Source organism: Odontesthes bonariensis, chromosome 11 (assembly GCF_027942865.1).
Source record: "Odontesthes bonariensis isolate fOdoBon6 chromosome 11, fOdoBon6.hap1, whole genome shotgun sequence".
NCBI lineage: Eukaryota > Metazoa > Chordata > Actinopteri > Atheriniformes > Atherinopsidae > Odontesthes > Odontesthes bonariensis.
Window position 1 is genome coordinate 23,847,318 of NC_134516.1, and position 27,943 is coordinate 23,875,260.

The window sequence follows — 27,943 nt, forward strand, 5'->3', positions numbered from 1 at the left end:
TCCAGGAAGCAGACTGACAGGAGGTAAGGTTCTCCAAGCTGGTCTAGCGGGCAAACAGGTGAGGACGTCGGACGTTTAGAGCTCCTCTGTACAGATGGCAACTCAGACTGGTGGGATGTGGCGTGTGAATTAGGTGGACAGGTAAACTGGAATCTATTCAGAAGACACAGATGGACTGAGGAAGCTGTAAGAGGCAGCTCTTCAGGATGGCTCACGTAGCGTGTACAACCATCTGCTGGTGAGTGAAGATCAACTCAGGAAAGAAATTGTTAGACTAATGATGGACCACAGCTGTAAGCAGGGAACCTGCCAGAGAACAGACACAGTCACGCACACACACACACAGGCAGGTAGAAGGAAGAAACTCTACAAACAACAGTCAAACGGCTCATAACCGTTTCATCTTTTACATTTGTTCACAGATGCAGCTACAGAAATGGGAACAAATGATTTGTCTTTGTGACAGGCTGTTGGTGACAAAGTGCCTAAAGATACAATTTAGAATTGCTTCTTTCCTAAGATATGTTGTGTCAGAAATGGGTACTCAAGTCCCTGTGACTTGAACTCAAGTCGACTCGAGTTGCTGTTTTGATTACTTGTGACTTGACTTGACAAAAAACAAAAGACTTGAGACTCGACTCGGACTTGGACTTGGAAGTTAAAGACTCGGCACTTGACTTGACTTGAGACACGATGACTTGAATGACTTGAGTGTTAAGCATCTAGCATAACTTTGAACTTTGTTTGTCATTTGAAGATCCGTTCTGACCAGTAAGTGCTCATCAAATTAGCTAATATTATCCTGTTAGCCTAGTAGGTAGTTAGCTAACGTTAGCTTGATATGATGCGGGGTGGACAGGTTGGACACATTGGTCAATGATGTTTACTGACAGTTACTTATATCTTTGTCTTTTCACTTTATTAAGATCAGATTCTGCAGGTAAAATTGCAATAATAAGGTGACTTGACTTTGACTTGACCTGTTACAGGACTTGACTTGACTTGCCCAAGAAAAAATTACTAGGGACTTACTTGAGACTTGAAAGCTAAGACTTGAGACTTACTTGAGACTTGCACATGTGTGACGTGGTCCCATCCCTGTTATGTGTCGACACCACAGTGGTTCATCCCTTCAGTTAGGTGTCTTTTTAGGCATTAAAGATTCATAGATCAGTTTTACGTGTCTTAACAAAAAAAGCACACATTCCTCTGGAAATGGTCTGAGCCTCATTTTGGGTTAGAGAGTTAGAGAAAGAGATAGAATCACTCCACCTAAACCAGCTGCAACAACAAAATCCTGGGATTATCTAGAAATATTTCATTGTTGGTGTCACTTTGCACCTGGAGGACTTTCACTTTTACTTTCACAGCATTTCTTTTGCACATTTTAAGCTGACTGCATCGACCTGCCAGAAGTAATTCGACACAGTGGTAGCTCTTACCTTTACTAAAGCGCACAAGTGCTTCACAAATCATATGAAGAAGCCTTTTGGTATAATATATGTGGTTAGAATTAGTTCAAACGAAAATGACAGAAAATCTTGAATGAATTTGAGATTTTCTGTTATGGGCACATATAATTTGTCGTTAGGGTGACTCACACTTAATGTCATGCATGTCAGATAACAATGAAAGAAATTGAGATTACTGGGATAACATTGCACTGAAATAAAACTCATCTCCTTTGATGTTCCTCTTTGCTTCTGGAACCATTAGTCATCTTATCTGAGAAATCCAGCCCTGTAGCTTACTGATGCGTCACTATAGTCCAAACCAACAGTTAACATGGCCAACATCCCTAAAACTGCTTTGAATGAGCTGTAGCTGCACGGAGTCAAGAGGAGCCGAACAAAGCCTCCTTTTATTGCAAACAATCATCTTAAGATTTTTTTTAATCACATTTTGATTCACTGAATTGTAACTCATATTTTCAACATCATTGCAGTGGTCCTGAGCAGTTGAGTCTTGATTTAACCACTCATGTGAGCTTCTCCTCGCATGAGTGGTTAAATGAGAGCGTTCAGGTCTTTAAAAGAGTTCATCAGCAGTTGGACACTTGGAGCTTCTTCAGCTGCTGGAAACTGCTGACCTGGTGAAGTTTGCCTTGAAACCAGCGCTTTACACGTGCCCTATAGCCCACTGTATTACGAATAGATGTGTAGGTGGGCACGACAGTATGAGTCACACAGCTGCAGCTGCGAAAATGTGCCGTGTGGTTGCTTTTAGCAGTTTTAGGTGTATATTATTAAGGAGTCAGGACTCTCACACCAAACATATCTTTATTTTAACACTTTATTTGACCTGTGACTACAAACAGACATGACGCATTACAGATTTTAAGTCTTTGAACCATGTATTTTCGATTGGAGTTTTAGCTGCATTTAACTCGTATTTAAAGAGTATCATCCCAAAACAGAAACTGGACTATCTGTGCCGGTCTGCCTTCTTTTCCAACTGTCACTGAGGGGACAAAGGAGGATAGCCGATGTTGCACGCTGTCTCGGCTCAGATTTGTTTATCTTTTGGTGTCTGTAGGAGGAGATTGAGACCCAGAAACAGCAGCACGAGGCCAGAGTGATGTCCATCAGAACAGAGGAGAAACAGAAAATGGACAAGATGGCAGATGACTTGGATGAGAAATGGAGAGATGCACTGCAGTAAGAAAAAAGAAGACTTATCTCTCCTCTCTGTCGGTCTCACTGTTGTTGTTTCGCTCCTTCTGTTTGTTTCCTTATTCGTCTCTGGCAAACCTCTCACTCACTTTTCACAGTCGCCTCTTGTTATTATCAGTATGATTCAGCTTTAAGCCGAAGACATTAATTAGAACAAAGAGGAAAGGAACACAGTCGGACTGGGTTTACAGAGGCATACAAAATGAACAGATATGCTTCAGCGAGACTAATTTAAACAGAGTGGGCACACACACATACACACGCGGTTAAGGATAATACATTTGATCAACCTCTGCCTGTTTTCTGTAGGGAGGAAGTGCGCTTGTTGAAAGATGAGTTGAACGAGGAGTACGAAGCAGACAAACAGGCAGCGCTGACTCAGCTCTCGCAGCAGAAGGAGCTGGAGATGATGGCTGCAAGAGAGGGCTGGCAGAGGAAGGTGGAGGACCTGCTGGAACAGGTAAAACGCACACATCACAGCAACACCGCACAGCAACAAAAGGGAAATATTTTTCATGAAAGCCTCCTGACATGAGTTTCAAAAAACGAGTTGGCAATAATTAAGAGCCCATGTGAAAATACTTCTGGACTAACAAAGTATTAGTAAGAGTATATGCTCCAATCCAGGCACCGCGACACTGATTTTCACAATATTCATCTGGTGCTCGTAGATGCACAATCTGCCCCTGGCATGTAGGCTTCTGGAGCAAAGTGGTGACCTTTACCCCCACTTCCACTCTGGGAACTTTTCTGAGTGACGGCTTCCCTCGAGTGTTGAGGTCGACAGCTTGAAGCGATGCGAGCAACACATCTCACGCTCACTCTCAGCAGCTTCATTCACTGTTAATGGCTGCCTGAACCACATGAAGCACAGAGCCACGGACGGCTACTGCACCTGCTTTACAATTCAGTTAATTCCCCACAACAAATACATTTATAAGAGAAGACTGAATGATTTAACTTCAGTTGCTGTTCATTTTCTCCAGTTTTTCTGTTTGCCTGCAGCGATGCATACAAAAATAAAGCTTCTCGTTTTTAATTAGTTTTGCCCTCAGCGATATTTCTCAACTCCGTGACCTTATATGCATATGCTTAATGTACATAGGCACTTTGTTCATACACTGAAAAAGATCTGAGGAGTGTGTGTGTGTGTGTGTGTGTTTGAAATTGGTAGTGTATTAGTTTCTTCTCACCTTGCAGCTACAGTTTCTCTAGTCTTATTTTAATGGAAATGAGCAGAACCAGGACTGTTTGAGGTGCTCAGGTGTGCAGCAACAGAGAAGCCTGAGACACCAGAAACGCCGCCGCTGATACTCATGTGGCTGTTCGTACTGAGCGTACTGCCTTTTGGGAATTCGGAGCCACAATGAATCACGGCTGAAACCTCAAAGAGGCTCATCCTGGTGGCCTCGGACAAACATTTTTTTGTCGAGCTGGCATCAGTGACCGTCATTGCCAGCTTGGCAACTCCCAGCCAAATCAATGGCTCACTATAAAGTTAAAGAACAGCCTGACATTTGAGGGTGTGTTTGCTTTACATAAAGCACACCAGAGGATCGCTGTTAGTCAAATGTTATTATGATCAAATCATTTTTTAGACTGGAGAAATTAAAAATCTTAGTTGTATGTGTGTATGTGTGTATGTGTGTATGTGACAGATATTTGATCTGGCCAATGGACTGGACAATGATAAATGTGCAGAATATTTTCTAGACTAATCCATAAGACATTTTGTTATCAAACTGTCAAGTAATAGTAAAAGAATTAACATTTTATATACCAAGATAAAGGGCTGATAATCACAGTTTGGAAGTTGGAAATTCTACATGTTTATGTGAGCCATGGCACAAAGCGCTGAATTTGAAACTGATCACGCAGAGACTGTCTGTAAATAAACATCAAACAATGTCGCAGGCCAAATACCTGAGGAGCTTAGATCCCATGTGGATATTTGTGATTGTGCGTGTTTCGTCTCTTCAGTGGTTTAGTTAGTTGGGCTTTTTCCTGTATCAGAGACCGGCAGTAAAAAAAAAATATATATATATATATATATATATATATATATATATATATATATATATATATACACACACATATACACACACACACACACACACACACCCTGTGCATGTATCAATGGTTGTATAGCCCTTTTTAGACATGGGATGCATCCATTCTAGAAAAATCACTTAGTCCAATTCAGAGTCGCGATCAGGGGAGCAGAGAGGCTGAGGCCTCCCTGGATCCAACAAGTTCCTTCTGCTCTTCCTGATGGATACTTAGGCAATCCCATGCCATGTGGGGGGTTATCATCCCTTTGAGGCCATGCTTCCTAACTCTTCTGAGATGTGGGAAAGGCTCTCTTAGAAATTAGAAATTAAAATCATCCTTGGACAGTCCTCTGCCAGCAGATCCCAGAAACTGGTTTGGGCCCTCCATGTCCGGAGATGCTGATTGGTTCAAAGCACTGCTCCCTTCTTCACCCAATAGTACAGAACATAAAACATAAAGCCTCAAATCAGATAAGATAACTGTAAAGCCACTGTGCCCTGTGTGATTGGACCACAGGCACCTTTTCCTTGAATCGAAATCCTTTTTTGAGGGGGTCTGTCATCCCTTCCATTTCCACCACAGGAAAAAAAGTTTACAGTGAGATATTTCACCCCAGAAAACATCCCTGGTGGAGAGAACCTCCATGCTGGGGCATTTCTGATCGGTGAAGTATAGGGTTTTATTTCCACCTCTCTGTCTCAGTCACCTGGCCTCTCCACCATGACTCGTGAAATCTGTTCACTTTAAGATGTACTGCTGGAAAGAATTTTCAAAACTCAATCGTCGACGCCAGCCTGTTTCATTCAGGCATGACCCAGCAGTGATGGAAAGAAACGGGGTCCTCGTGAAATATTTGCCACAAATCAGGGGACAGAACAGAGTTTAGTGACAAAAATCATGCCACACTTTTATATCCGCTCATAATACCCTGACGAGAGCACTGTGCTTACGTTGGCATCAGGTGATGGATGGAAGCGGTTATTAAGTGGGTTAAGTTTGCAGTGATATATTGGAAACTCATTTGCCTCTTACTCAGCAGGGTAACATGACCTTGCACTTCACATGGAGACACCGTCACTGTGTACACAGAGAGGCTGCAGCTCCACCAGAGCACGGTGCTGCAATCAATACGTGATCCAGAAAGTATGGACAACACTATTATTTACTTATGTGATGACAGACTGTCTGATTCTTCAGGAACTGTGTCTGCTACTGTGTTTCTGACCCAAATGCAGACATGGGACAGGAGCCAAGAGGAAACTTAAAGTCCGTTTTATTAGGAAATAGAAATGAAAATCACAGCCGCGCTGGAATACCACAAAAATCAAAAACAAAAGCTGATTTTAAGATACAGGAGCAGGAACAAGACTGCCGGGGAAACCCTTGGGTACAATGACGGAGGATCTGACAATGACTGAAAAGAACTGAAATGACTGAGACTAAATAATTAACACATGTGAGGAAAGGTGAGGAAATGGCAGGACTAAACAGAGACTAAGCAGAAAAATACACAGATTGGGACAGTTCCATGTTCCATGCATGGTCCATGGCTGTCACTATGTCAGTATACTGCACCTTACAGGCCATTTCATTGCTAATTGGACAAGGATTTCAGTAAATGTAGGCATGCGCTGAAGGAATCGCTCTGCTCTTAATGAAATTGTTAAACAGTGTATGAAATATACTCATGAATGGTCTTGCTTTGACACTGGAGGGTCAGCTATTTTTGTGGTTAATCGTGACAAAGGAACTTGTATTTTCAGTACATTTTGTAGAAATATTGGACGCATGTTACTAAGGTCTTAAAGGATGAAGAATCGGCTGTTTCTCAAAAACTACACATCATCATTCCTGAATGATGAAGTTGTTTTAAAGATGATCGTCCCAGTCCAACTTCTAAACCTGGGAGCAAATGTGCAGCATTTTAGGGAACATTCTCTTATTGTTGTATCCAGAAATGCCAAAATACATCCAATTAGGAACATCGTGATGAACAGGCGACGCAACTCTAAGCAAACGCTTGTGTTTTTAAATCCCCCGACATTTACGGAGCGTTCTTCTTCTGTAACCGTGAACGTTCTCTAAACGTTAACTCATGCTTCTTGTCAGTCTAACCTCAGGACAACCACAGGAGAACCCAGTGTTGTATAGTAACGAAGTAAAAATACTTCACTACTGTACTTAAGTATATTTTGGAATACTTTGTACTTTCGTCGAGTTTAAATTTTTTTGACCACTTTCACTTTTACTTCACTATATTTCCGAACTTAATTGCATACTTTTACTCCAATACATCTTCATTGTTCGGTTTAGTTACTCGTTACAAAAAAGAGAGAGAGAGAGAGACAAACATTTTCTGTACTGAGTTATTTTATTTATTTTTTAGAAAGCTTTACAAAAGGGGTTTCAAACTGGACTCCCTCTTCAGATGCCAGATAAGCTTCAGTTTTCTCCTATTTTGTTCTTTAAATTTTGTTTATAATGATGGCAATAACAGTAGCAGCCTCTTTTGTTTCATTTTTTTCTTAATGGTGTAATGTACGCCTCATTTTCAGCACTGACCTTACTTGAAGAAGAAAAACTTAAAGGTTCACAAAGTTTGTATTTTCAGTCTAAACCTGGTCTAAATTTTGCCTGCACTTGGTTGTGTGTAGATTTTAAGTGTATTTGACCTTCAAAGTTTACCAAAATATAAAAAATGTCATTCAAACTGCATTTGCCTTGTTTACTTTTTACTTATACTTTTCATTACATTACTTAAGTACATCTATTTTTACAGTAATTCTCATACTTAAGTACAAGACGTTTCAGATACTTTAAGACTTTAACTCAAGTAACATTTCAGTCAGTGACTTGGACTTTTACCAAAGTCATATTTTGGAGGGGTACCTATACTTTTACTTGAGTGCGAGATTTCAGTACTTTATACAACACTGGGAGAACTTTAGTTGACCCTCAGTTGCTGGATTGCTGAGTTAGTGTGTTTTTTTATGGTATTCTCTGTTGTATGGTATTAATATGCTTCAAGGCTTAGTGAGCACTACTGATTTCAAAGGAAATCAGAGGACTCAGAGGAAGTAAGTGGAACAAGCGGGTCGCTGCACACCCTAAAACAAGAGATATTGGTATGACTTTCTGTGGCATTTTGACCAAGCATGTCACAGAACTTTCATTAAGACCTCAGGAAACTGCATCAGCTTGCGAAAAAAAAGCAGAATACATGTAAAAATATGACGGTCCTATAAGAAAAGCAAAATTCAGCAGCTTTTATCATAGCTCCACCCAAAAGCTAGCACACTGCTGCACCTTGCATTTGGGTGCAGAATATAAATATTGCATGCAGGTATTAGTACAGTGATCCAAACTGTATTGGCCTACTTAGAACTCTACCGAAACACCAGCAGAGCCGCAGGCTCCGAGACTCCTCAAAGGAAGGAGAAACTCGGAGTCATAATCAACTTACCAGCTTCTTTCAAGGCCTCGTCTTTCCGTAACCTTTTGCTTTCTGTTTTTAATGCTGCTAATGCTACGCCGTCTCTCTGTGCACGTATGCTTACATACTGTCTTTACAAATTCAGTTTTAATGTGTATTTTGACAGTCCTCGATATTTGTGTCGGACCTGCCACTCCACTGCTTTATTTATTCCCATGGCAGCTAATTTGCCGTGCTTTTGACCGATCCGTGTTAACACGTACGCAGTCCTGAAAGGCTCTCCAGGGACTCGTTTTGCATCATGATGTGAAGTTTTGATCTTTATTAACAGGGTTGTAGCTGACAGTAAAAAGTATACAAATGTGGTGTAGTTTAAGGAAATATAATTAGCGTGAATAATTAAAGAAAAAGAACAGAAAGATTCATTTATAGGAAAGAAAAATAAGAATACGAAGAAAATGTCATTTTGATTTTATTCAAACCAAAGTACGGACTCCTGCGTCCGTCACTGTTTGGCAATACTGAGCTCCTCAGACATGAATGACACATACATATGATGTTTAAATGGAAAATGAATTATTTGCTGAAAATAAAGGGCTCATAAGTGTCCTTGCAGTGTGCTGTGCGCGGGTGGATGTGCCCTCGTTGTCTATAACGACTTCTTCATTAAAATGTTTTCATTACGAGATTCTAACTCCAGGCTGCTGCTTCTGTGTGTCGGTGTGTGTGCTTGAGAGTGCGTTTAATTAAGACATAGTGGGTTATGCACATGCTTCGGGGATGCTGAAGGTACTTTGTTAATCTCGTGCATCCAGTTATTTTGTTGGTAATGTAACAAGTATTAGTTGGAACAGAGAGGCGGGGACGGATAGACGGAGCGGGTCAGCAGTCCATCTTTTTTAAATCCATATCCAATGTGGAGGCTCACAAACTTCATCCCAGCCTTGCTCCTCATCCTCTGATTTTTAAATCCATCTTACCTTACAGCTTCTGATGTCGCGCTAAATCTCGCTGGGGATTAAACTGTCAGAGCCAGAAGAGTGGCGGGTGAAGGACCAGAGCCGACCCCTCTGAAGACGTTCTGCCACTCACGGCCACTAATGGGTCCAATTTCTCCCCACAGCAAAACGCTTTTGGGTGCTCTGATGGAGCTCGTGCCAGTTAGGGTTCTGTTAATTGCCTGTGTGTGCTGTCTCTCGATGTCTGGCTGTCAGCTTTGTGAGAAAAGCAGTGAAATGTCCACAGCAAGCCTTCAGTGTTTGTCTTGTATCCATCGTAACCAGTGATTTAAAAACAAAAACAAAACAAAAAATAAATAAAACCTGTCTTACTGGGTTTAAAAACAATCTTTCCTCCGTCCAGATTTCTCTACTGAAACAGTCCCTGGAGCTGCAGTTGTCTCAGTCTCAGTCCGCGCTCCAGCAGCTGCAGTCTCAGTTCAACCAGGAGAGGGAGCTGCTGAGCCAAAAGCTTAAAGGTAAGCCGGACTTGGCCTTTTTTCCTCTGAGCAGCGACATCTACAAGCTGCTTGTGGAGTTTAAACGACCAGAATCATACCCAAAATTACCCCTAAAGTAACATTTCTAAGTTATAAATCCTTTGCATTTTCATTATTTTTTCATTTACACTCATTATAAACCACTTTAAAGGGGCCATTCCATGTGGGTGTTAAATTAAAGTTAATGCACAAAGTGGTGGTTTATAAAAGCCTCCCTGGTCATCTCCGTAGAGCATTTCATTTTCTGTCCCTCCGCTTGAAAAGCATTAAACCAGGAATCTGCACAACTGCAATGTGTTACTGAGGTCCGTGCTCATGCATCTGTAAAACAAAACATGGTTATTTTTAATCACGGCCATTAGCCAAAGGGGAATGCTGGAAACAAAAACATCCAGCATGAGCCGTTTGATGCAGAGCTGCAGTCGACAGGCTTTTAATGGGATTGTGAAAACCTTCAATGAGACCTTAAAAGTGCCAGTCTGTTTGAACTCAGGACGTGCCCACAACATGAGCTCCTGCTCACGGCATGATGGGAAAAAATTTGATTTTTACTAATCACATTATATGATAAAAATGTGATGATGGGTTTTACAATAGATTGCAAAACAAAAATCCAAATCTTACCCAAAATTCTGAATAACAGCCATCAAATGTTAGAAGATGAGGTTGAGCAGTGCGTTTCCTGCCGCCCTGTGCCTGGAGCGGATTGTCACATCGTCTGTCTTTGTTGAAGGGAATGGAAGCGTATCTGCTTTTGATGTGTCACAGTGAACATGGTCACGCCGCTGCTTGTGTTTGCAGAGTTGCAGAGAGAACATCAGAGGCGGGAGCATCGATTACAGGAGGCTCACTGCTGTGCCCTTAGCACCATGGAGGAAGCCAGACAGCACCAGATCAGAGTATGATACACACAGTTCTGTAACACACCCAAAACCCTTGTTGTTTTTATGAAAAGAGTAGGTGCTAACTGCATATATTGAGAAGTTGCTTTTCACTAAAAACATTAACAGAACCTTTTCTTGTACCTATGGAGGGTGAGACAGACAGAAAGTCTTGTCAATGCAGGAGCAACATGCTGCCTTAAATCCGGCCCTCTTGTTTCGTGGCCTTTACATGAATCTTTGATGATCCAATAACGAGGGCAGTTACCGCTCAAGAGCTGATTTCCCCGCACTGATTGCAATGAAACACAGAGAATCGAATACCAGTCCTGCAATGCAAACCAGCGTTCGCTTGTGAACACTTTGCTTTACCTGCATTTCCAATCCAGACAAAACCGAGTCCGTTATTTAACACTTGGGCTACACAGTGCCTCGCTTTGAAATGATTTGCTTTTAAATGTGCCCTTCGCCAACAGCCTGTGCCCGACAAAGGACTTCTAACAGGCACGGGCTCTGGACTTAGCCAAATTTGATGTTGTTTTTCTGTGGGAAGGCCCTCTTTCTGGCCCGGGACACATTCACACTGTTAGAAAAATGTGCCCTGGTGTAGCCAGACTAGCTCTGAATGGGGTCTTAGCAGTCAGATCTCAGCGTGGGCTGTCGGCTTCTGATCGGATCACTAAGATGTGTCGGGTGAGCCCAAGTAGGGAGTGAATAGGAGTTTATTTTCTCATATATACCATCAGTATTGCAGCTGCACTGAGCAGCTGTATGATGGCGTCTTAGGGCCATGTGAAGGAAAAAAAACAAGATAAAGAGCTAGTTTTTCTTTCTTTTTTTGTAATTTTTGAAAACAGAGTCAAAAGAATGAGAATAAAATTGTCAGACAGTCTGAACATCATTGGCAACATAATGAGAATAAACTCAACATTTCAAAACTAAAGTTGAATAGTCGAGATTAAATCAAACCAGCATTAAAGTATCGACCTATGGTATGCCAACAAAAAGCCTTGTTAAATGTACTGCTAACATTGTACTTCAGATCATGTTTTAGCAACAAGGAAATTATTGTTGCATCAACACAGCATGGTATTAAGTATAAGTACTTTAAAGATATTGTGCTGAAAATTGTGTCAGTTTAGAAGGAGAAACCTTAAAGCTAAAACAGCTGGACAGATGCTGGGATATCAATGCGTGCAACACAGAGAGGATATGTTGTGTCATAAGATACAGAGTCAATAAGAATCTTAATTCCACTGTGAATGTCGTCTCCACATTATTACTTTTCAACTCGTTTTTACAAAGAAAATGAGAGAAACAAAGATCTCACTACCAGAATACAGACAAAATTCTGTTGCTGGAAAAATGATAAGATAGCTGAAATGTGACAGGGCACTGGCCTAATTCAATATTCAGTCCTGAGGTCAGTTTGAATCAGATCAAATAAGCTCTTATGGCTCCTTACACACACACACACACACATACTTATATGTGAAAATAGCAGTCTGGGATCAGCAGTCGTCAGGTGAAGCTGAAAGCATCCAGAGTGAAAACAGATTTCCTGTCACGTAACTTGATTTGTTCTTTTGGAGTGAAGAACATTATCCTAAAGACATTTCCTCCTGAGAGAGGAAATTGAAAGTTTTTTTTTTTTTTTATTATTTAGTCGATGGTACATTGATGATTATGTGGAGAAGAGTTGCAGTTGGGGCTAGCACATCCATAAGTACTCAGCTCACTTAAAGGTTTAGCATGCTGCTTTAATTTCACCCATTTCCCTGGTCAGGTGATTTAGAAAATGAGTCATTTCTTGGGTTATTCCTTGAAGCTCTTTTGTAATTACATTGCAGGCAGATACATGACTATTTAATGGTATGAATTGTATGTGTTGGGTTCCCTTTTTTGTCTCAGCTCCTCCTCGTTGAGGCTGCGGAACACCCAGTGCTTCTTTACAGAAATTAGACCAAATAGCCCTGATTTTAGTGGGGGCAAAAATGTACAAGTCTTGTATATCTTGAATATAATTTGCATAACTTGTTTTTTTATACTCAGAAAGAATCATGCTTCACTGCAGGTGCATTCGTGGTTTCTCATACTGAAGGAATTTTCTAGATGGCCACCTTACATCTCTCTTCTGTGACAGAAATGGCCAAATTCAGTTTACTGGCAGCCCTCATTCCACACTAACAACAGTATTTCATGAAGATTTCACTGAAGAAATGTGTTCTGTTTCAGTGGTTTGATTTGTGTATCTTACCCTTAAAACACGTTGCACTGTGGGAGCTAACGGTCTCCAAACAGATTCAATTTCCAAACTGAATGTTGTAAGGCCTAAGAGAATGCATCAAAAACTCAAAAACCAGCTCAGGATTCATATGAAGTTTGACCAAAGCAGCAGTGATAATTTGTCTTCTGTGTTCCATTTCCCATGAAAAAGGCTTCACAAAAACCTCTCCAGCAACAGAATGCACTGCTTACGACTGTGTCCACCACATCTTGTTTGATATCTGCTCCCTTCCTCTCCTTCACTCTCCTCCTCCGTCAGGCCCTTGAGGATCGTCTGAAGCAGGAGCAGCGGGAGGAGGTTCATGCTCTGAAGGAGGCCCACAGGAGGACCTTGGACATCCTCCGGCAGCAGTCGGAGCAGGAGCTGCAGACTCTGCGATTTGAACTGGAAGACGAGGGGAAAGCTAAGCTGGGTAAAAGATAATAGACGTTTTTCTTTAACACCTCTATTTGTTGTCATTGGTAAGATTTCAATCCACACTGACAACCTCTTAAATCGAATTATTTTAAACTACAGTCATGTTTGTTCTACTTTGAATTAAGATCCCTTTTTTTGGGGGGGGGGGGTTATTTCTTCTACATTGATGGTCAAGGAAGTTTACAATCATGTGGAAAAAAAGTACACCGTATCTATCGGAACATAATTTAAGTTAAATACAACTTCAGGGATTGCAAGCTGTCCGGGTCCTGTTACTGCAAAACAAACCCAAATCATGACTCCCACACCACCGTGCTTTACAGTTGATATGAGGTGTTTGGTTTTCACCAAAAGTGATGATTTACATTATTTAACTTCTTTGTTTTTAACACAACTGCATGCTCATGGTGATGAACAAAGAATCACCTTTGTTCTCAACTTCTTGACTGTTACTGAAATAGAACAGAAGAATGTGCTGTGAATAAAGAGACCTTGAACTGTAGAAAACTCTGTTGGATGATCAGGTAAAATCAGCAGATTTAACTTTACTAATGGAAGAGGTTGTCAAGATTCATATGGATTTTCAGGAGACAGGCGTAAAAGAGACCAGGGGAAGGAAAAGACCAAGGCAACTGAGGACATCTAGGGGGAAAGACGAGAGAAACAAGAGTCAGTAACACTGAAGACTGAAAACTAAAGCAGAGTACAAGGAATAAAGCTCAAACAAAATACTAACCAAGAACACAGAACAGAAACTAACCAAGGGATTAAGAAATAACTAAATCAGAGCAAAGACCAAGAAACCAAAAGACGGAAAAACAAAAACCTCTTTTCAGATCTGCGAACGGGTATTAGATGCCAAAAGTAAACTCTACTGTTCAATATTGAGACAAAGAATCGTCTCCATCGATTCTATGAAATCATTTTTCTGTGCATTTATGTACCACGTTTGGTGCCGCAGTGTTGACACTTTCCTCTCCCTTTACCTGTGGCGTGTCTGTCCGGCAGCTTCTCTTCGTGCAGAGCTGAACCACCTCCACGCCACGGCCATAGAGCATCTAAAGCAAATCCACATTAAAGAACACACTGCCGTCAAACGAGAGCTGGAAAAAGCTCTGGAGCACAGCCACCAGCAGGTAACCGCGTTGGCATCATCTGTTCTCTTGTCGTCTTTTCTTGCGCGTCTGTTTTTTTTTAACTTCCCCCTATGCTGCTGTAAAAGTCATCTTCACTCTGAAGCCTGTGAGATGCCTTTTTCTCTGTTAATGTGTACACTTTCTGTTTCCATTTTAAAGGAACAAGAACTCCTGGTTCGCATCTCTGACCTCGAAACAGAGGTGTGTTCCCGTAGCAACCGCATCACCGATCTGGACCATGAGATCCACTCTCTTAATGAGACTATCGACACTCTTACTAGAGAGCTGGAGCTGAAGGGCAAAGAGGTGTTGCGGGTTCGCAGTGAGGCCAACCATCAGATAAGGTATAAACACCCAAAGTAGTTCATCCAACAGGTTGACACTGATTGAATGCTTACAATTATATATGAACAGGTGTTGCATATTACACATGAAACATTTACATTTTTGTTGAGGGGGCAGCACTAAACCATCACTTTCATGTGAAGAATAGCTATCTTAACAGAAGAGGAATGGCTTCTAATCTAGGAAGCAAACAAACGCCAACAGCTAGATACCTACACACTTTCGCCATATTACATAAGAAAAAGGACACTTTAAAGTGACCATCCGGGATTTTGGACACAGGACCTCATTTCCGAGTCAGCCAGGGTGTAAGAAATGTGTCCAGAACGTTTTTTTTGCATTCCATGCAGTCCTTGTGAAATCCCATATCCCTGTTGCTAAGCTAGCGAAAGTGAACGGCTATGCTCTAGCCTGTCCCAAAAACAGTCTTATCCAGTTTAAACAACATTCAAAACAAAACCATAATTATGCCAGGCTCCGAATGTAAATGTTTGTCTTCATATAATGAGGTTTGAAATAAAACCGACCTAGCACTGCCTGGATGTTAGAATGTTGAGGGACTATTTTCTCGGGGTCAGCGGAATTTTACCTCGCCGTCTTCAGTTGTGATGTAACCACACTGTCATCAACAGGGAGCCGCAAGAGAGATTGATGGTGATCAAACACAATTGCAAGGTTGGTTAACTTCCTAAACGCCCCCATCAACACATATATTTGCATCGATAACCTGCCATGATAATTGAGTTGCTTTCAGTGTTAAATAAATAGGTTTAGAGTGTTTTCGGGGCAGGCTAGAGCATAGCCGTTCACTTGCGCTAGCTTAGCAACAGGAACACGAGATTTCACAAGGACTGCATGGAATGTAAAAAAAACCACCTGGACACATTTCTTACACCCTTGCTGACTTGGAAATGAGGTCCTGTGTCCAAAATCCCGGATGGTCACTTTAACCATTTCAAATAAAGTTGGGGGGGACACACTTGTGTCACGACTAACATTCAAAGCAAAAAATTAGAAAAAGCTAATTATTTTGCAGAAAACCTTGCACATTTACCTTTTTCTTTGTTTGTCTTTTTATGAGCATGTTTGTTCACCATGTATCTGATACTATTTAATTAGGTCCCTTGCCATTGCTTCTGTATTGTCAATTGAAATGTTTTGGTGGCCTCTGAAGGGGTCTTTGTAAAGCCTCTTCAGCATGACAAACACTTCCACATGTTTGGCTGCGCATGTGTAGGGCTCAGACAGAACTTTGTTTGTACAACAGTGGTGTAACATCCCACAACTGTAGGGGGAGCTAAAGAGCAAAAATTTGCAAAAACTCTGTGGTGATGCTTTAAAAACATTTAGGATTCTAATGGTCAACCGCCACCCGTCTGTGAGTGCAGCACGGTCTTCGTCACTCTCTTTTATAGCAGAGAGACAATATAATACCCAGGCAATTACACAGTAATCATGGTTACTGTTTATTTAAACACTCAGGGACTCAGGAGTTCAGTTTGCAGCTGCACATCATGTTGTCATGCTCTATAATCAAGTGAAATGTGGCGTCAGTGTCATGGTTCCCAATCAGGAAATTAAGTAGATCAGGTAGACTAAAAGCCTCAAAAGGCACATTAGTTATTATTAAAGTGTGAACTTCAGCTAATATGCATCCAGCACACGTTATCTGCTGCATTTCCTTCATTTTTGCCACAGAGCCCATGAACAAGACATTGCAAAGAGGCATGATCGGGACCTGGGGGAGCTAAACACACTTCATCACAGAGAAACGCACATCATGTTGGCTGACTTCAATAAGGCCCAGGAGGTTCTTAAAGATAAGATTTCAGCTCTACAAATACTGTAAGTCACCGATATGTGTGATTAAAGTCTCCTCTGTGGCTCATTTTACCCTCTCCTCTTGGTTGCACAAGTTGTAATTTTGCAATATCATTATTTTCTTTTCTTGCTTTTCTGGCCTCTTTGTGTCTCACACCTTTATCCAGGTTGGAGGGCACAGAGGAGAAGTTAAGAAACAGAGAAAGCCGACCAGAAGACCTGCATGTCATCGCAGAACTCAGAGAAATGGTCACAGAAAGAGAAGCTCTGGTCAAAAAGCTGGTGGTGAGTAGACTGAATGGCATCATGGTGTGCAAGAATGGGATCTTAGCGCGGTTAGAAGAGTTAAAACCATGCCGAAAACAACCGCAGACAGTTTAATTTAGCTGCTCCGTATGCTTATATAATATGTCTGACATCATAACTGTTACTGGCTGATTTGATCGTCTGGAAGTCGCAGAGAGATTTAAGAAAATGTGCTTTGTGGTATCAGAAAAAGAATTACCACTCTGGCTCAAAAAAGATACAAAGACATGACAAGACTGAAAAATGTCTCCAGCGAACCGGTCTTAATATGAGCAGGCCACTTCCATCTATGCACAGTTCACATATCACACTGCTTACAAACCATTTTAAAGTAAAGGAAATGTGTTTTTAACACAAAATGTTTTTATAGGATGACAAGAAGTTCTACCAGTTGGAGTTGGTTAACAGAGAGACAGGCTTCAACAAGGTCTTCAATTCCAGTGCCAACGTTGGTGTTATCAATCCTCTTATCAAGGTGAGTTCTCTCCAACCCCAAGGATTGCATTTATGCTTTTTATTACCATAGAATACCATTACCATCATTAGCAAATGAGCTTAGATAATCATATATTTCTATTTGACATATCCAGAACATACTAAATACACATAAAGGCTGTCCTTAAGGTATTTTATTCTGGGGAAACAGGACTGTTTTATCCCAAAGTCAGAACATAGAACTATTTAACCACATCACAAACATCTAAGTTATTCATTTGATACCTGTTGAAATATTTCCTCCACACTTTTGAAAACCTCTGACGTAGCAGAAGGGAAAGCAGCCGAGCTAGATCAAGTTTAACAATAAGAAATATGGTTCTGCAGAGGCTTTAAAGCTGAAGAGATTGAGCACGCGACAGACCAAAGCCTTATGAGCCTGATAGGCGTCAAAAGCCGCTTTCACACATGAACAGAATGTGAGGACAATTCGATCCGGTCTTTTTCCACAGCTGCTGTTGACACAAGCGCATCACAGCGGGAGCTTTTTGCTGGAGGTGTGCTCTCTTGCCTGGAAATGCCGTGGAGATGATGTTGGGAACAGACTAAACGCAGCATGCGATGCAGAAATAGCTGTCTTCTCTTTGCGACATATTGAAAATAGCAAATGAGGTGCCTTGCTGTGTTGATATCAATACGGCGTTTGTAAGTATCCTCTATAGCAGGGAGCAAGTAGAAAGCAGCATGCAGGTTAGCAGACAGGACAAAATCTCTCCAGCACATGCTCGTTCACACAGTGGCAGCGAACGTGAGGAATATTTTGCTGGCACGTTCATATATTGTCTCACACGCTGATTCTCTGGAGATTTTACTGTGGGGCTGGCTGGAAAATCTTTACAAGAAGCCTGGATCGAATGTTTTATCTCTTAGTATTATGTGACTAGCGGCCCCTTGTTCTCATACACAAGTGTCCTCGCAATTTGCTGCTAATTGAAGCACTTAAGCTCCTGCATGAAGTGAACGGCTTTCTGCCATTATCCTCACATTGCTCTGGCTTCTACGTCCTCCCATCGAGAGCTGTTTCAATTATGTGCACATGATTATGTTTAAAGTGAGTTCCACGCAAGGTTTAGGTTATGTGGGTCGTTTTGTTTTTGTTGTTTGTTTGTTTTGAGACACGTCACTAAAAGTCCCGTCTTTTCACCTCACTCACCCTGGCAGGAAAGCTAACTCGTTGGGCCTGAAAGGTAGAAGTTAGTACAATTAAAGCCAGAGCTTTGCACTGTTAGAAACTACACTTGTAATTCACAGTGCATGCACTTTGTGTGCATCTCTGACTTGATTTGGATGTGGAACACATGAAGAAAAGTATTTTTTTGCACCTTTGCCACATTAGCATTTGCAACCACATCATCTCGTGTTCTCAGACGAAGACTCCAGTTTGTAATATAAAGATTTAATGTCTCCCAAACAACTTAATTTCAACCAAGTATGTACATATTCAGTCACAAACTCTTCAGCACTCTCGAGCAGCACTTCATCTTGCAGCTTCTGTTTTACATATTTATCCTCCATTGATCATTACTGAGGGTGATAAGGGGTAATAGTGTGATGATTTATAATCTACATTGGCTATGTGTCTGTATTATATTGAAATTGATCTGCAGACGGGGATAACACAGATCACCTCGAACATTAATATGTTGTAAATACTGATAGAAAGCAGGCATATTTGTTTCCAATACGCTCCAATTGATTCAGCATTATTGATTCTATTTTTGTCTAATCCCTCTTGCTCTGTTTTTGTGCATTTGATCCTGCATTCAGTCTTATTCTTTAAACACCATAAACCACAGCAGCGCTGCCTGTGCGAACACTACACACTCACTCCCTCGTCAAGTTTGTCATGAAGGCTTATATCTGCTTACAGTGCTGCTCATCATCCTTCATGTGTGCACACAGCTGTCACAGCTAATGTCATTCAAAAACAATAAGGCCTCACAGCATCAGCTCATCATCTTCTCATTTTCCATCCTCATCCTCCTCGTGGCTCTGTTGCTCCCTGTGGGTTGTTCGTGTTAGATGATATATACATCCTCCTTTCCCTCACTTACACCTCCAAGCTGAATGTAAAGGATTAGAAAAAGTCCTGACTTTGGCAACTTGTTGAAATATCAAGAGGCCCACAGTGGCAGGCAGTCCCTCCCCTCCTCCAACACATCCCTTCAAAAAAGAAACTAAGAGCTTAGTCAGCAAATTTCTGCATTAGATCGTTTCTTTTCTTTTCGTGGATGATCGGTATTTGAAACGCATGAGGCTGTGCAAAGAGATTATCTGATGCAAAGTTTGGATGGTTGTTTCATTATTTTTTGCCATACTGGAACAGAAGTGTGGGCTTAAATTATGCGACTTTCTGTTTGATGAAGGCTGCAGCTATGAACATTAGGCCAGCCACAGTAAATTGGCTCCAATAGGGGGAAGCGATCTCCTCATGCGAGGCCAAAGGGCACATAATTAGCTAAGCACATGATCAGTGTTGGATTTTCTCTCTGAGTGGAAAGCAGTCTTTCTTTGAGGTGTTTTTACTTCACCTGAGTAACAGACGCACACATCTTTCTTTACAGAGGGAAATATTCATCTTTTTACTTCGTTAGCTTTTTTTTTTTACTGTTCTTTTGTTTGCACCACAGCTCTTTTACAGTGTGGTATTTGTCAAGGTAAAAGATACTTCTCTATCCACTGTTACCGCGACCGCTGTTTTTCAGGATTTAAGCGAATACGAATCGCTTTCTTTTGCGCTTCAACGGATTTGGACAAGTTTCCATTCACATTCATTTCCCGAAATCTCTTTAAAACTAACTCGTTATTAAATAATAAATAACATGGCTTCAGTACTTTTTTATACAGTAATGTAATATTTGCTCACAGAATGGTCATTTCTCCTGTTTTTTTTCTCACTTACACACAACTGATTTTGTACCATCTCTTTAAGTGAGCTAACAAATACTCTTGAAGAGGGGAGGAGCACAAGATTAAATCTTTCAAAAAATGTTCCCAATGCAGGGGCTGAAGAAACCACAGAGGAACAGAGCCAATAGTTTGGCCCCAGCAGAACAAACGTAGCCAGTTAAATTAGGGCCAATCCTCCTACAAGCCTGCACACAAACCTGACCAGGTTGTCCACATGTGACTACAAATTCGTCTTTTCCACCTGTAGATCAGATTCTGATTAACGCACCTGTAACAGTTTAAACACGCTTTGTTTAGTCTTTCAATTAATTTATTGTTATAATCATCCAGGCTAAGTAGAGGAGTGTGAAACGGGCGAGCTGGGGCTAGCAAGGACTCATTTCTCGCCTTTCTATTTGTGTCTGTAGTCAAAAACAGGCAGCCAATCAGATCGCCGCCTCGCCAGCTTTCCTAGCCAGTCAGCCCTCCGATTCGTCAGCCCTCCCACCATGAGTCACGAAGGCCAGGAAGAGGAGGGACGAGAGGTGGAGGAGGTAGGACCAGGAGGCCGCTTTGTGCCTCCTCACTCCCCCCTCCAGAGGTCCCTTCCCCGACTTAAGAAATCCCTGCCACTGTTCAGCCCTCTTCCTCCTTCTCCTCTTCCTCAGCATCCTCCTCCTCTTTCTTCTCATCCTCCACATCATCCCATGCCAAGCCTTGCTCTTCCTCATGCTCCTCAGGATCCCCTTGTGCAGCATCAGGGTCCGCAAAGCTTTAGGAGGTGAGAACAAATGTGAGTGCACTGTCACTTCACAAATACTGGGAGCGAATTATGTGAAGCCTGCTGCCCTCACTGTCTGTATCTGTTACCTCACTTCTTATTTTCCCTACCTTGTATCCTCACCCGTCTCCCGGCCCTGAGATAGATCTAATGTTTGTTACGTGGCACGTGTTGGCCTCTTGTTGTTCTCCTTTTCTGGAATAAGAGCTGAAAAATCTGCATCAGAATTAGCTGCAGTTCCAAGCTAAAAAGATCAGAAGAGAATCAGAATGATAGTTTCAGAATAGATCCTAAGTATCTTAAATCGAGGGTTTTGTTGTGATCAAACCCATAAAAGAAGTGCACAACAAAACTTAAATGAAGATTTTAATATAGCCTTGAAACAATCACGGAGCCCAGCACCAATCTGTTCATTTCACACAACGCTGTAGTCTTACTCCATGAGATCTGGGTCAATACACAAAAATAATGAACATATAATCCCTTTTTGATCCATTGTGCCTTAAAATCACATCTTTCATGAATTTTATTTCCTTTCCACCGTTGCATTGTCACAGGCAGAGCCTTCTTAAATTCACTGCACATCCTCATTGTCACACCCATCTGTTTTCAGAGGTGCCAGTTATGAAAGGTCTCAGTGGCACTTAAAACCACGAGAGGAAGGGTGTGACCCGCACTGCGGCAGCCTGCCAATGCAAAACTTAAAAAGATAGAAACAGTTCTGGTCTTTGTCTCTTCAGTGGAAGGCAGTGGACACAGCAGACAGATGAAGGCGTGCTGCCTGCTGAAGCCACTGATTAGAAATCACTGGGCGGTCTGCTGCTGGAGGGCGTAAACTGCAGCTGGACTGAGAAGCTGGTTTGAAATCTGTTTGTTTTTTTTGCTTTTTTCTCATCACAAACACTCACTGGATCCCCCTCATCACACTCTGGCATCGGCACTGCCCACGTTTTCAACATACAAGGCAATCACTGTTATTTTCTGCTCTTTCAAACCCCCCCAAGCCTGAGTCTTTCTCGGTTCCACCTCATCATTTTAACAGATTTTCTTTTTTTCCCCTCAGCCTTCCTGAAGCCAGCACTGTGACACCGTTAGGCCCCAGGGGGACGGAGGCAGCAAAAGGCAGAGAATATGTATCAAAAGAAGAGGATCTGTACTCCCTGTACTTCTCTTTCTGACAGGCAAAAAAACCACCCCGATTCTGTCATAGGGCAATGTAATGGGACAGGGAGCTAAAGTTGGACAGCGATCAAACTGCAGCATTTGAAAGTCATTTGATGGGTGATCCGTTCCTGATCACAGCACTTCCATTAAGCACTGAGATTCCAGTGTGACTTCAACCTTAGGGCTTCCATACATGGTGAGCATGAGGAGGACCGTGACTCATCAGTGTTTCATCATGAAAGTTTGCAGATGAGGTGACATTAAAAAACAGTAATTTGTCTCGTCTTTAAAACCATCTGCAGTTCTGCAAAATGTGACATTTGTATGAGCTGTGTCACTGCACAAATCGACTTAGATTAAATGTTCGTTCTCCACACAGATAAAACGGCAAAAAGAGAAAGCCATTAGTTTCAAGGGTTAACTGACACTGATCGCATTGTGAAATCGAGCTTAATTCACTGACGAGATGTATCGTGTGACGTTTAAATTCAACAAATCAAGAAAACACTTTGTTAGTTATTTGAAACGGAGGTAAAAGTGATTATTTAATACAATTTTAACATTGTAATTATGTGAAATAATAGCAGTGTGGTTAAACTCAAGTGCTGAGATCTGGTCATGCCACTAGCCATCAGTCATGGGGTCTCTTTACTTTCTTCAGCACGCATTATAAGTTTGCAATTTAAAGAAATACTAGTGATTTAAATGTAAACTCAAAAGTTGTGGAAGTCTGTACTAAAAGATGTTAGACATCTGTTTTGCCACTCTTAATTAGAGTAAACACAGTCTTAAGGCACCAGTCAGACACAACATTATCATTTTTTTCCCAGTCTCTGCAGTGTAGTTTTTCTCCATTTTCTAATATTTTCCGCAAACATAATGAGCAGTGAGGTGTGTTGTGCCGACAGAGACGTCAACAAATCTCTGAGCGCAAGAGGAAGCTTTTACCTTCATTGTCTCCATGAAATCGGGAGCCACTCTTGGCACTGCGTAGATGAGAAAAACGCACACAGTGTATTGAAGACACATACGCAGGTATAGAAGAAACATATTTAAAAGAATTAGTTAAATGCAAAATATGCGGTGTGTCATTATGTGTTTGAGGGCGCAGGTGGCCTTTGCAAAGGAGCTGTGCTTGAGTTTTAATTGACCTGCAGCTCCTCCCAGAGGGCAGTAGCTGAAACAGGTGTTTGCAAGGCTTTTCCAGCGTTTTCAGACACTTTTCAAGCCTGTCATATGGGAAAACTTTCTCTTTTGCCCTGTGTTATTACTTTCCAGCTTGTCATCGCAGCTCTTTATGGAGTCCCGGACATGGTGGAAAAACCAGGGGAAAATAGCCCCAGTTTAAACATTTCAGAAATATCCTTGAAAATCAAGTAATTTAGAAAAATGTGCATCAGTTTTGTTTGAAAACCCATCCCAGAAGCCTTTATAATTGAATGAAATATTGCCATTATTGATCAAAGAGGATGGGCAGAAATTTGCAAGTTAATATGAATCTGATTTGGCAAGCTCAGGGTCAGTGGCAAAAACTTGCTCATGCAGATGTTGACAGACTGCAGTGCTGCAGTGAGGGAGTTTTCTTCTTCATCAGTGTGTGTCTTAAAAGCTAAAAGGTCATTCATGTTGTTGGTCCATGTGTGGTTTACATATGCATTTCTCATTCAGACATAACTTGAAGGGGGGGGGGGCAGACGTTGCTGTTGATTTTGGTCGTGTTTTTGGCCTCTGCAGTGAGATAAATTACAGTACACCAGCAAAAAAAGACCAGCTTTGGCTTGCTGTCCCAGTACTTTGGTTGTGTACATACAAGTTTCAAATCCCTGAGCTCGCTGAGGGGTGCTCGGTTTACCTTTTCAGACACCTCAACAGTCTCAGGAGGGGAAACATCAAGACGAAAGAACTCAAGCACCCCTCCAAACTTTTTATCGTTCCACTATTTATAATGTAAGAAGCTACTACTCCTGTTTTTCTGTGGTCTGTTTTTGATGCCACTGGATCAGAGATGTAAATGGTAAGAGTTCTGTCAGTGACGTGCAGACGTCGTTTGATTCCAAGGCCTTTTTGTTCTTTTTAAATGCCAGAAATGTCACGACGAGCTTGGACTGAACTCGACTGCGACATCTCTGCCGGTGGGGCAGACCATAGAGCATGTGAAAACAGAAACGCACTCATAAAGCTGCTGTCGCTCTCTTGAAATCCTCGTATCTCCAGTTTTCAGTGTACTGTGCTGGATTCCATTCAGTAATCTGTACACTTTCCAAACTGCATGGTCACCAGGGTCCATTTAAAAACACGCACACATTTCAGTTCAGCATGATGAACACTCGTCTTCCTAACAGAATCGACTGAGGCTTCAGTGGCTCGGAAAGTGTTTGTACTTTTAATGTTTGCATTCACAGCTTAGACAGTATTTCAGACACTTCATCAGATAATATATAGTCTCATACAGTGTAATTTCAGAGAACTGATTCCAACCTCTCTGGCACTGTCTGAACAAAAAAAATTTGCGTTTTGTAGGTGGAATGTTTTTTTTTTTTAGTTTCATAAGGCTTTTGTGTGTTCCAGTTTTTCACCAGTCGCAGAAAATATTGAGCAAAATCAGCCTTCGTCTCTTGTTTTTATTTTCAAACTAAAATTAGTTTTGCTCTTAAAGGAACTGTAGCACTTTTTCACATCTACTTAATGTGTCTTTATCTTCTTATCTAGAACCAAATGAGACGTTATGCCTTTACAGTGAACAAAACAAAAGACTTTACACCTCAAACCTTAGGAGGGCAGCTAGTCTGGCTCAGTCTGAAGGTAACAAGGCTCATTCATTAAAACTGGCAGGTCCCTCTCTGCTGTGCTGCAGCTCTGCCTCTAAAGCGCCTCCCTACAACCACGGCAGCTCTATAAGTGGCAGGCACCGACACCGGTAACAGACTTCTGGCTCTCAGTGGTTGTTTTTAATCAAATTATATGTGTTATGTTGTTTAATTAACCCATAAATATCCTTATCGAACAGCCAGAAATTAGACTTTATCATCCAACTCTCATTAGGAAGATCTAGTTCTATAGTTTTAGTAGTTCTTCCCCTTTTTAAAGTAATGCGAAGATATTCCAGATATTTGGAACATTTTCGTTTACATTAGGCATGATTATTGGCAAGTTTATATTATATGTACACTTCAGTGATCATTCATTCTTTTTGTGCCTGAAGAAAGTAGAAAGTGTCTTTGGAAATATAACGAACGGATCCTTGTGCGCAGAGACTGATATCAATCTTCTCATTTGATTGTGGATAAGAGGACAATGGGGCATATTTCTCCAAAAAGCTAAGCTGTATCATTCGGTGAAGAGTAAAACACTTTCGGTACAAAGCAGGTTGAGACACCTTCCAGACATGCTTGTGGCATGTGGGAAAGTAAAAGATTCTGATTGTAAATACTCCACAGGACCAAAAGTATGAGTAGGCTCTGATCTGAGCTGTCCTGTGTTCCATGAAAGCAGCGTCATGACACTGAAGCCTAAGTCGTGCTGAATGTCTTAGTATAGGAAACGGTTTAACTGTAAATACTGAGCTGTATAAAGGATTAATAGAAGAAAATGACGGAGACCTCTATGGGACTGCAGTCCGGATACACTGAGCCACCGCTGGTTCATTCCTCCATGCACACTGTGAAATATAGATTTATTCAACTATCTGAAGTTCTGACATTTTAGCTGGGAAGTCTGCATCCAACAGTGCAGCAGCCTTTTGTTTATCAAACATTTTCTCACAGTCGCGTTGGGTTTTGCTGCAGCATCTGTTGTTCTGTCGCTGGAGATTTCAACAACCATTTATATGTCTACTCGAGCAGGTTTTTCTGACTTGACATTTGGCTGAAAATGATATAAAAGCTGGAACCAAGACGCGCATCCTGTAGGATTGTTCTGCCTCACAAGATAGTTAAAGGACTGTTTCAATATTTATACATTCATAATGAATTTTGTTATAAGGTTTTCAGTGCGTTGTTTTGCTCTCCATCGGTTTCAGATGACTTTACTTTGCTTTAAAATAACTCTGAGACTTAAACTTTGCTCAGAATAGCTCATTGTGAATAATGCTTATCTTTCGTTTTACAGTCTGCTTTCAAATGGCAGAACTGAACATATCTTTGTTTCATTGTTACTTCTTTGTGGCTGTTTTTGTTGACACGAATGTTTCTAAAAGCCTTTTTATATTTTCTGGAGAAAACGTCTTCATGAAAACGCTCGAACACCATTTGTTGCACCTTTTGGTTTGAGATTCTCTCTGTTTTTTGTTTGTTCTTTGTCGGTACAGAGAATACTTTTCCCTTGACGCAATGTGAAATTCATTCAGCGAAATGTGTTACAGTGTTTAATTAACTCAAGTGAAAGTGATCTGATATCACTTCACGACTTCTCGTTTAATGATCTCTGTCTTGCCCTTTTTGAAGTAAACGCGTATAACAGTTATAACAATATTTATATTTATATAATTTCTGTTGTATGTTACGGAACTATAAAATTCTGATTGTGAGAAAAACAAACGACCTGCTGGTGTGTGTTCATTTGTTTGTGGGGTTCAGTGTTTTATGCATTTATTTCTGTTTATTTGGAGTAAAAAGCCTCGGCTTTTAATGGAAACTGTGTTCCGTAGTGTTCTGTGGGGAATGCCTGCATCCTCACAATCGCACAAATACAATGTGCAAAAGTTGAGCTACTTCTTTTATGTTTATGGAAAAAGGGGAAGAGGTTATTGAAATGTGTGAACATGAGTGGAAATATAGCAAATAAGGCAAAAAAAAAAGTGCAATTCTAACATGATTGAAAGTCGGTATTTGGTCTGAGCTCCTTTATTCTCCAACACAACCTGAACCCTCTCAGACGAGCTTTCTTGTCATTTCTTTCAGTAGTCTTCAAGAATAGTTCTTCAGGCACCTTGAAGGTCATCCCAAAGCTCTTCTTTGGATGTTGGCTGCCTTTTGTTCCGTTCTCTGTGAAGTCGATCCCACACTGCATCAATAATGTATTCCCCCTGTTTGCTTCTGGACAGCCACCCTTCCGGGTAGAACATTTCTGGTGATAGGAGATGAGATCATATGAAGGACCTGATGCATGTCCCAGGTCCAGTGTCAGGTCTTCGCTGTAGATGCTGGTTAGTACTTGGATGGGAGACCTCCTGGGAATATCAGGCCGGACAGACGCGCCACCGCAGAGAGCACGACCACCATGAACTCCGGCTTCTCTGCTCACTGGGAGACACGACTCAGACTCTGCTGGGACATGGCAGGGTGGCCACACTGCAGCTGGTTGACAGAGTGACCATAATGAGGTTTGTGTGTGTGCTCATATACAGTGTTTGACAAAGATTGAAAAGTTGATTTATTTGAATGATTTCCTTCTTAATGTGAAGTATGTGGTGAAGCTGTCTGCGTTGACTGAGCTGCAGCGCCTCCTGCAGGTTTAAAAAGCTTACAGCACCTGGTATTCCCATCCGAGTACAAACCAGGCTCAAGCTTTTCCTAATAAGTGATATTAAGTAACTTCCCTCAAACAGATCGGTCAACATGTCTTGCACTGAAGTTACTACATAAAGTGTAATATCATAATTAAAGTTTACTTTCATCGACTAAAAAGAGGTTGAGAAAACAGTAAATTCAAAGTTCTATTGATTCACTTGCTGTGTCTTTACTGCTCATACACAGAAGGTGGCTTGAAGAAATATTTTAATAAATTAAAAGGTGGACGCCATACATTTACAAGTACTTAATAATTAGT

At 41.3% G+C, this 27,943-nt stretch overlaps 1 protein-coding gene across 5 annotated transcripts in view; it reads left to right on the forward strand.

The window, feature by feature from the left end:
• LOC142391863 (protein FAM184A-like) overlaps positions 1-26,801 on the forward strand; it is a 56,923-nt gene extending 30,122 nt beyond the window's left edge. For 3 of the 5 annotated variants that reach the window (XM_075478038.1, XM_075478041.1, XM_075478039.1), the window contains 12 exons: positions 2,536-2,657; positions 2,982-3,132; positions 9,520-9,634; positions 10,457-10,554; positions 13,082-13,235; positions 14,249-14,376; positions 14,536-14,720; positions 16,420-16,566; positions 16,710-16,827; positions 17,219-17,323; positions 20,661-20,786; positions 22,077-22,158. In XM_075478038.1, coding sequence (XP_075334153.1) covers positions 2,536-2,657; positions 2,982-3,132; positions 9,520-9,634; positions 10,457-10,554; positions 13,082-13,235; positions 14,249-14,376; positions 14,536-14,720; positions 16,420-16,566; positions 16,710-16,827; positions 17,219-17,323; positions 20,661-20,786; positions 22,077-22,085 — 1,458 coding nt within the window. In that variant the 3' untranslated portion in view covers positions 22,086-22,158. Of the gene's footprint in view, positions 1-2,535; positions 2,658-2,981; positions 3,133-9,519; positions 9,635-10,456; positions 10,555-13,081; positions 13,236-14,248; positions 14,377-14,535; positions 14,721-16,419; positions 16,567-16,709; positions 16,828-17,218; positions 17,324-20,660; positions 20,787-20,900; positions 21,014-22,076 lie in introns of all 5 variants that reach the window. The other 2 variants (XM_075478042.1, XM_075478040.1) reach the window with 2 other exon arrangements.
• The last annotated feature ends 1,142 nt before the right edge of the window (positions 26,802-27,943 follow it).